At 42.5% G+C, this 10238-nt stretch overlaps 1 protein-coding gene across 1 annotated transcript; it reads left to right on the top strand.

The window, feature by feature from the left end:
- Positions 1 to 2: 2 nt before the first annotated feature.
- LOC149365014 (uncharacterized) lies at positions 3 to 9871 on the top strand. Its single transcript, XM_089575081.1, has 10 exons — positions 3 to 147; positions 288 to 432; positions 515 to 697; positions 757 to 855; positions 2543 to 2646; positions 2726 to 2804; positions 2873 to 5059; positions 5520 to 5593; positions 6899 to 7094; positions 8835 to 9871. The coding sequence occupies exons 1-10, from the start codon at positions 122 to 124 to the stop codon at positions 8952 to 8954; spliced, it is 3213 nt and encodes a 1070-aa protein (XP_089431207.1). The 5' UTR covers positions 3 to 121; the 3' UTR covers positions 8955 to 9871.
- Positions 9872 to 10238: the final 367 nt, after the last annotated feature.

Below are 10238 nucleotides of genomic sequence, written 5' to 3' on the forward strand. Positions count from 1 at the left end.
AGCGCATCTCGGCAACCTCCGCGAGCTCACGCTGCGCGCGCTGCGATCGCCACAGCCAGGCGGCAAGTGTGATTGTTAAATTCGGTTTCGCAAAATTCACGGTTTCTTTGACGGCATTACCATGCACCGCAAAGTAAAGTCATGCAGGTGAGAGACTGAGCGTGCACTGAGTGTTGCCTAACATGTTTCCGTGCCGCAGCGAGCGGTGTTACTTTGCATTAATGCATCGTGAAGTGCTGAATGTTTTGCATTTCAAAGCGGGTGCATCGTGCCTCTCACTTTTTCAGAAAAGTGCCTGAACGTACGATGACTAGGAGTGACATATTTAAACTTGTGCACGGAATGAAAACTAGAAAACAGAGAGAGACAGTACCTTCAGATGTATCCTCTGACAAGTCGGAAGAATCGCGATCGCAGGATTTCTCCAGCGAGGTTTGTACCGTTCTGTACTGTGCAATTAGCAGCCTGTGCAACGCGTTGGTCTGGTTGTTTAGCCCAGTCATTTGCTTTTCAGGATCTGGGAGGCAGGGAGGCCAGCAGCGGAGTGAATGTATGCATATTCCCCTGCAACAATCCCATTGAGCATGTCATTGCAGAATGTTACAGACATGCGAAACACAGCCGAGGTTCGGCAACTGAAAATTCGCACTCCGGCGGGAGCGAGGAACTCAGCTTGTCTACTTGCGAAAATCTCTTGGTAAGCTTATTTTTTTAATATCGTGCGTCCCTTGCCATAATTGATTTGCTTTTTTCTAGAGCCAAATATCAAAGAAGATCGAAGAACTTCAGGCAGAAATGAAACTGTATCAAACTCAAAATGAACATCTGAAGAACATGCAACAGCAATATCATCAGGTATTTATTCCTTTACATAACGCACTGAAAATTGTTAATTACTGGCCACCTATTGGGCAACAGGTATATATTTAGCAAACCTTATATTGAGACAATATATTGAGGCTGAGACACAAATGGCGTGTGTGAGCACATGTGCACTTCAAGCACAGCACTACTAACTGAAGCTGTTTGTTGATTGATAAGGGTGAAAATTTTTATCTGTCCACGTTTATAGTGGTGGTATTACATACAGACAACGAAGAGGAATGATATTCTTATTTCTAAAATTAAATAATTACTTTCAAGCAGCGGCAATGCTGTTGGTAGTGCTTATGCAGACATGCAAAGAAAGCGAGGGCATTTTGTCTACTTGATTAGTGGCAAACTTTCAATAGCAATGCTGCTCTTCGTATGTGTTAGAGCTCTGGCATCCATTCCTGATGTACAGTACCAGTGCCCATCTGCTGCTGCTGCTTTGTTGAAGCATTTAACATTTTCATCATTCCTCATATGTCTCCAAACCACGCTCTTGCCGCACATTTTTTTTCTATTCGCATTTCACTTGTTTGCTGCATGCCATCAAGCTGTTTTCTAGCAATATTTCTCATGTATCTACTAGATCAGTCAACAGATCAAATCATAGCACATGTACTATTATATATGTATGTCTGCCTTAATGTGCTGTCACATTGGAAGGATGGACCAATGCATTTAATAATAGTTTCAGGGCAGACTGTTTATGCAGTATAGGCTCCACGTTCCATTCCCTTTTAATTTCACCAGTCTTAAAAGGGGGCTTGAAATCAAGGAGTGCTTAAACTTGCAGACAATACTCCCTCAGACTGCAACTTAGGCGTCAAGGTATTGGAAAAGTTTTCTTGGAGGTGTGATTAGGGACAGCGCCAGAACTTTCTTGATCGGATGGCGTAGAGGAGCATAAAGGGGAGGGGGCCACGATATATTGGGGAAAAAGACTGCCTTGTGGCACTGCTGTTCATAAAAATAAAATTCAATGGTGAGAGCTTCATACATCAGCGAGAGGGATGAAACGTCCTTCTCGTCAGGATCTAAACAAAGTGGTCGGCAAATTTTAATGCGATAGTGTTGAGGTGCTCGTCTTGCCGGATTTCCTGCTTTGGCACCGATGCCGGCGCTCGCATCATTCACCATGAGTGAAAAATCTACAAAAGAACCCCAGAGAAGCAATCTAGGAGGCAGCAGGGAATCTGCTTATATCGTTGTGTTACAGATTTTTAAATACAGTTCTAGCATTACTAGCTTTAACTTCTTCAAGTAAGACTTCTTGTGTGGGATGATACCTCTGTGATGTCGTTTTTCTGATGTTTTTATACTACTGTATAGTATGATGTAGTAATTCTGTTGTTGGTGAAGCCTTGCCTGCTGTATATATTTTTCTCTTATTTTGTTCTTTTGTGTTACGGTGCAATTCTGTGTATAACCCACCTGCTATGGTCTTATCTTTAAGTCTGCAGCATCTATAAATAAATAAATACAGCATTTTGATCTACTGTGATGGGTAAGAGTAAGATTTTTCTTTTCTGAGGCCCTTTCTCAGACAGATATTGATAAAATCGCATAGCACTTAAGTTATTGTCAATATTGCAGATTAAGCTAAGCTGTGTAACCATAAAAATAGCATTTGAAATCTTCTCATTGTTCTCTTTTTATGCCAAACTTGACACAGATGTTGAATAAGCTTCAGAAAGACAGAGATGACTTCGAGGCACACAAGGAAAAAGAAAACAACAAGCTCAAAAGTGAGATTGAGGAAGAAAAGCGAAAGATTAGGTGAGCTTCTTTTAAGACAACTTCTTTGGCAATAAAAGAAATAAAACAGCTACAGAAGTCTTACCTGCTCCATGTACAGGATAGAGAAGCGCAGGCAGAATCTCACTAAGGCTTCCAAGGTGGAAACAAAACCGTCTGCTGCCACTGCTAAAGATAAGGTATGGCCCCGCATGTTAACCTCAGAAACCTAGCACGTGCATTTATCATGCACTATTTTCGTTTTCAGAATTCAAATAACGAGGCACAGGGCCAGCTACAACGAAAACTCAACCTGTTGACGAGCGAGAATGGACGCCTCAAAGACAAGCTGCAGCTTGCAGAGCAGGAGAAAGACTCCCTCAAGGCTATGGTGAAAGAACTGGAAGGGCAGCGGATTTCTCTGCTTGAGAAGCTGGAAAAGATGACTGAGCTGAAGCGCTCTGTAAGCCTAAATGAGCTGGCATTGTCACCCGTGTCACGTCTGATTATGCCAATGCTGGTACCTCCGCCTAGCTCTCCGTTTCAAACCGATGGTGTTCAGCTACCATTGGAAAGTGCGCATGGAGACAGTTTCTGTTTAGAGACCAGAAACTGCAAAGAGCCACCATTCGACCTTGCCAGCAGATTGCACCCACGTGACATCCTTGCAAAAACGAGAGAACAGACATCTGAGCCATCGGTTGTGGTTTCGGCTACTGTCGTTGCACGCCTCTCCCTAGACAGTTGCTTGGGCAGCAGGAGTCCAATGGCAGCAAGTCCAGTGGGTGCTTGCAACAAGGAAGATTATGGCCCTGCATTGTGGTGTTCTGATGGGGCTCAGAAGTTTGAACAAAAGACCACTTGTCCTGAAGAATATCCGGCCAGTCGACCAGCTCTTCGCCAAGCAGCAGGCCAAGCCTCTAAATTAGTAAGGTTTGCCACACACGTTCAGACCAGCCAGAGTGACAGCACTGTGTTGAGCAGCCTCGGCAAAGTAGCTGCAGTTAAGAACTTAGTGGGTGATTTGAAGAGTGACACTGTTCACGATGCACAGCACATTTCGAAAGGAGCATCTGGGCAAGCTGCACATCAGGCAGACCTGTACGTTAGCAACAAAGGGAGTTCCTCAACACAGAAGGTGTGTGAACTGCCCTTGAAAGAAATGTTCACAGAAAACAATGGTTCTTCTGAGTATTCATCAAAGGTGGCAAAAGTGGGACTGATCACTAAGGAAATACTGACCAACACATCGTTTAAAAGGCCTACAAGTGAACTTCAACATTTCTGTGTAGCTGTGCCTAACCTTGCACCACCACGGTCCTCTGCTGCTGGGTGTGAAAATGTGCAGACACAGATTCTAAGCACTGCCTGCGTACCAACCAAAGCACCAGAAGAAGTGCTTCCAAATATTGCATCTACTGCATCCAAAGTTTCAAAGATGAATTTGTGCTTTAAAGAGTCAAGCTTACTAAATATTGCCAGTAATGTAGCATGTGAAAATGCTAAGAAAGGCACTTATGAAGGGGAGCCCTCACTTCCCAATTTGAGCAGTAAATTTGCAAAGACAGCAGAATCAAGTGAAGGATTTGAACAAGATCAGTGCACGGGTGCTGATATTCAGGTTGCAAGGAATGTCCAAGCAGACAGGGAGTCTTGTTATCGAGTTGAACAGGCGCAATATGCCAGCAGTGAGCGAGTGGCTAAGGAAGCTGACCAGCCATGTTGGGAGCAAAATGAAGATCCTCATAATGACAGGCATACATGCAGTGACACTAATGTCTCTAAAGGTGAGGACCACTCAGAATATGAGTCTTACGAAGAGCCAGAGCAAAGTCCACTTGTCAGTGGAAGCGAATATGCAAAAGATGCCGTATCCTCACAGCTAAACCTTGCACAAGATCAGCTTTGTAACAAGCGTGGGAGTGAGCATGAGGTCACGGAAGGTTCTGTTGGTCCTGATGACCAAAGCCAGAATGAAGAATCGGAGGAAACCCGAAACAGTCTTCGCGAGATTCTTCAAAATCTTGGAAGCCGTTTCCCCCTGCAAGCACCACAAGCCATGTTGCGTGGTTTTCTTCAGGACCGCCTGGCACCTGTTGGTACAAGCCGTTCTAAAAAACCAGCTGACTTACCATCGCTGCCCAGCCTACCATCTGATAAAAAGGTTAGCTCACTCATCAAAAAGTACTCACAAGTGAACACCTCGAACGAAGACTCCAAAAGTACACACAAAACTATGAAAGCCCGTAAATCTCAGTCTGCTCAGATTCAGTCATCCAGTCACATGCGAGAGAGAAGCCCTGGCAAGAACGACAGTCGCACTTGGGCATTGGATTCTAAAGGCCAGAAGATGCTACTCACTGTGGTATCGAAAGAGATTGACCCATTTACTCAAGTCATCGTCTACAAATTTCAGAATGGGGACAGGAAAGACATGCATCCTGATGGAAAAGTGGTAAGTTTCTCCATAGCTCCTGTGTACTCCTGCGTTGTAAACACCTGCCAAAGAAATGGCATACTTAAAGCAAATCCTGTGTTAATCAGTGCAATTTCATTGTTTTAAATCTATAATAGAATGTATTTCTGAAGGAGAGCAAAAAATTCTAAAATGCTCTATCTTGAAACTGGTGGAACCAGATAATACAGCGGACTACACATAAAAGTCAAGTGCAACACATTGCTCTTGACTATTACCAATGTAGGCCGCACTGTTTGTCAGCTGTCTAGTATGTATCATTTGTGGTCTAGTTTAGACATAGTTTTTAAATGCAGCCTTTTCAGCAAGGAATAGTCTCCATTAGTCAGCTACAGCATATTTGCTTCTGGTGAACATTCTGCTTCATACAATGAAAAGTTATTCTTGAAACAAAATGTGATTTAATTTTTGCTCAGTGCTTTCTTCATTTTCTGTTTAGGTTTACCATTATGGCAAGAGTCAAACCATCCACACAGTTTACCCTTGTGGCAAGAAAGAAATCAAATTTGCAAAGTAAGCCAAATACTTTTCGTAATGTGTCTCTTATTTTTCTGAAGACATGCCAAACCGTAAAAATTCAGCCTTTCATTTGAAGGGACTCTGAAATACCTTTTGTCAATTGCAAGAAATGCCATCAGAGTGATAAAAGTGCCTTATAGGCAGCAGTGTTATCTCAAATGAATTTTTCTGCAGTTCATAACAGGGGCAGAGAAATTGAAGGTTCAATGAAAAATTTAGCTTTTCCAGTTTCCTTGGGCTCAGATTTTTTCCTCCAATCTTTTTTGTCCTTTGTCTTTCGGAACTTGCACCATGGTTGCCATTGCCCATTATAACTCTGCTGTTGTTGCATGGCACTGACAACTGCATGGAAGGGCATCACAGAGGTGACTGCTCCATGAACATATAAGTTAGAAAGGAAAGCTGCTGTAAGAGACGGAGATTTTTTATGAGAGCTTCATTTGTAAGTGCCATGTGCCATTTGTGACCGTGTGTAGGCTGATATGTTCAAGACTCCATACTGTACTCTCTAAACACATTTGAAGATTAAGATGTGGTTGGAGCCCTTTAACCACCAACCCCGAGCTGTACTCATCGTGGGAGATCGTACAAATATCGCCAATGACGAGTTACACTCATCCGGCCCAGTTTTGCGCTGCTCCCACCTCCAAAGATGACTTTCTGCGGGCAGTTGCATAGCTTGTAATTTTCAACAGTGGAAGGCAGCAATTGTCCATGAAAAAATGCGTTTTGCGCCTGCAATATGTTTAAGACTGACAGCAGCCATTTCAAAATGCCGCCACACATGAAGAATGCCGGTGGCGACAATGTCCCGAAAAAAAGAGCTACTTCTTGAAGCAGTTCTGACAGCTACGTTGCTGACAATCTAGAATTTGCTTTTTACCGTGACTCTGACTTCGTTTGCAAGCTGGAAACTCCTTTAGATGATGAGAGCGACGACAACGGTGACGCGCTGGGTAGTGCATGGTAACTAGTACTAATGTTGAAACTTTCTTTGTGTTAGGATGAAGAAACGTCTGTGTACTCTGCACATTGTAACCCATTACTATGGCATGCTCTGAGGGAAAAGTGCCTTCAAAAGCAACTTCTTCTCTTTTAAATTTTTGTGTTAATTCTAACAAGAAAGCAGTGAAGTAATATATTTTCAGAATCAGAATTACATGGAAAAAATTTTGCGATTTTGGTACATTTTTTGGAAATTAATTTGGCGGTTAAAGGGTTAAGTAATCGCACTGAGGACATATCTGAAGCTCGTCGTAGATGGCTAGCAACACCTCTGTTGATGTCCTACAAATCCAGTGGTCAAGTGGAGACGCACAGCAAGGATGGCGACATAGAAGTGAGCTACCCGGATGGCACCACACGTCGGATCTTCAGCACTGGAGAAGAAGAGCAGCAGACACCGGATGGCACGGTGGCCCGGAGACTGAGGGATGGCACGGAAACCATTGACTACCCCAATGGCCAGAAAGAGGTCCGCAGTGAACTGTACCGGGTGAGGAGCCTCTGCTTTCTTCTTTTCTTTTTTAACTGCAACACATTTTTTTCGCACATCTGTGACGGCAGTGCCTCCCCATGCACCACAAAAGGCTTCAAGACAGCATAGGTGCTGTCACACACAGACATGGAGTTATGTCGAGATGTGTGGTGTTAACGAAGTGCCACAGATAGCCCGCTATCATACCGGAAGTATGCAGAAATACGGCCAATATGATGGTTTATAGGTTTTTTTTTTTTTTTTGCAATCTTTCTATAATGAAATGCCATCTGGCTGGATATGGTTGTGGCATAAAAATGCGATGATTCCTCCCACAGGCAGTAAAAGCTCAGTATATATATATAAGGTCTTGCATAGAATTGTGAATTTGTTTGTTTGTTCAGGATGTCTAGTAATAAATTACTCTTTACAGACTGCCTGGCTTTTCTAGGTTTTTCTTAACCGTTCGAGTGAAAATTTTCTCTCTAAGCTTCAAAATCTGGCAACTTGTCTTTCTAAAATATGCAGGTGCCACAAAGGATAAACAACTTGTCATTCTGTGAAGTCTACTCTGAACAGTGATCTTCTGTCAGTGTTTTAAGGGATTGTTCTCATTCTATGAAAAAATAAAAGCCAGTGCTTTTTTATTTTATTGCAACACCTCCACGTGCCAGTTTTATTGCAACACTGCCACGTGGCGCCTGTCCGTTGTCTCCTCGTCTCTTTTTGTGTCGTGAAATCATTTGCGCCTAGATGGGTTTTTTCCCAAGTTTCAAGATGAATAACCAACTAGCCCGTCAACATGCCTTACTGTGCCAGTTTTAGGCTCTAAGAATCATCTACTTTCCGAGTTATCAGAACTGTATGCCTTTTTGCAGTTCCGAGTGAGCAATTCGATGATAGTGAATGCCCCACACAACACCTACGTATTCATAGCTGAATAGCCAACAAGACTATAGGCCTTGTGGGCTGCTTCTGTCGGCTCACAAAAATGCCCCAGCTTTTGTGGTCACTGAACGCCACTTAGTGTCACAGTTTTTTCTGTCGCAAAAGTCCTTGGTGAAAAAGATTTCTATTTTTATTTTTTATTTGGTAACAGTTCTGCAGCACTTGCAGTCTCCTGTTTTGTCCTTATTCGTGCCAAAGCAATGCCCGTTGCATTTCTGCACATAATCATTGCTTGATTCATTCACCGCTTGGTTCATTTACAGTTCTTTGATCCACTGCATTGAAAGACAAAATTAGAGGTAATGGTTTCAGTGGCATAATAGATAACTGCTGGTTTATTGGAGTGATAAAATGCAACAACAAGTTGAAGAAAACTTCGAGAAACGGAGGATCAGGCAGATTGGTGGGAGTTAATTTGCAGACATGGAATGGCCACAGCTAGCTGGCACAGAACAGGGGTAACTCAAGGTCACCAGGTGAGGCATTTACCTTGCAGTGGATGGCGATCTTGATGGGCTTACCCACCCTTATGCCTATGAGCAGAGAATGGGGAAGATGAAAGAAGATGAGTTGATGATGAAATGGGGGAGCTTAGTTCATAGGGCACTGCGTGTGGCATGCAGAGGTTGTGGGTTGAATTCTCACCGGCAACGTGCCGTTTTTCTTCTACTTTGTAAAATCACTGTATCGTACTTAAAATGTTGCTTTTTCACATCCCCTCATGTCTCTATCTAAGCTTTCCTTGGTTTCAATGACTGTTGGCTTTTTCATACTCATGCTTATGATGCCTGTTTTATTATGTCTTTTCAGAGTCGATACTACCCAAATGGCACAGTGAAAACTGTTTACACGGATGGAAAGCAAGTTACCAGATATCCCAATGGAAGGGTTCGAGTCAAAGAAGCTGATGGCACTGTCAGCACGAGCTAATAGTAAAACTTCTATTTCCTCCCTTTTCCTTTTGACAGTCGCGCCTTTTTCACCTTAGCCAAATCCCATGAGCTGCACTGTGCTACATAGTGGGTGCACTGGCAGTATTTATATAGCATTGTTTTTTGATCGAGTTGAAGGTTATAGTTTTTGAGGCAGTGGTCGTTTAGAGTTGCAGCATGTGCTTGTACAAGAATCGCCAAATGTTAACATTGTGAGGTGCGCATTGAAAGCTAGGGATTTTTTGCAAGCATAAGAACTGGGCACAACTGTTAACCTTTAATACATAAAAGCCTCTGTGCTTTCCAAAAATACAAATGACAAGTGAAAAAGGAGGTTGTATGGTTTTTTTCAGGAAACATGAACGAGGAAGAATGGCTTTATTGTGAATTTGATATGTGCATACTCTAGCTTCGCAAGAAGTGGTTCATACTGCTTGATGCAAGTGCTAACCTGTGATATGCACTGTTTTATATAGTACATAAAATACAAATGACAAGTGAAAAAGGAGGTTGTATGGTTTTTTTCAGGAAACATGAACGAGGAAAAGTGGCTTTATTGTGAATTTGATATGTGCATATCTAGCTTCGCAAGAAGTGGTTCATACTGCTTGATGCAAATGCTAACCTGTGATATGCACTGTTTTATATAGTACATAAAACTGCTTTAGACAATGTGGTAGGCACCACTTGCCTTTTTAATGTCAAATAAATTGGCCACAGAAATGTGTAGTTTTACAGGAGAACTGTTATGTCACATCAAAAGCCTTCAGCTGCAGCAGCTAATGCTGCAAAATACGTTAGATTTGGTCATTGCTGCTCATGCCACGTGTGCTGAGCTTTTTATGATCATTTTGCTTTATTCTGTGAATGTTGTAAATAGCAAGATAAAATAAATACTGGTGCTTTTCTGCACAACCATGTTTTATAAGGGATAAGTGGTAGCTCACCTTGTGAAGTGTCATCTGCTCTGTGTAAAGGACCTTCTAGTGCCTTTGACAACAACGGTTCAAGAACTGCTGAAATGTCCAACATACTACGTGTATAGTATGCCAACAAAGGCATATATATATCAAGGTTAAACTGGACCAATAAATTATTGCCATCGCCTTGGCTAGATTTAAAGTCCACAGATTTTGCTGAATTCCTAATGACATGCACTATTCTGGCCTCTGGTTGTTTGTGATATCTTGAGTTTTAGTTGACATATTCAGAATGCAAAGGCAGTGTTGAAAATGGGAAGATGTCATCTTTACTGGAGAATATCACAGTGAGGCTACCGATC

The sequence above is a fragment of the Amblyomma mixtum genome, chromosome 2, assembly GCF_055824585.1.
Source record: "Amblyomma mixtum isolate Tamu chromosome 2, ASM5582458v1, whole genome shotgun sequence".
In the NCBI taxonomy this organism is placed as follows: Eukaryota; Metazoa; Arthropoda; class Arachnida; order Ixodida; family Ixodidae; genus Amblyomma; species Amblyomma mixtum.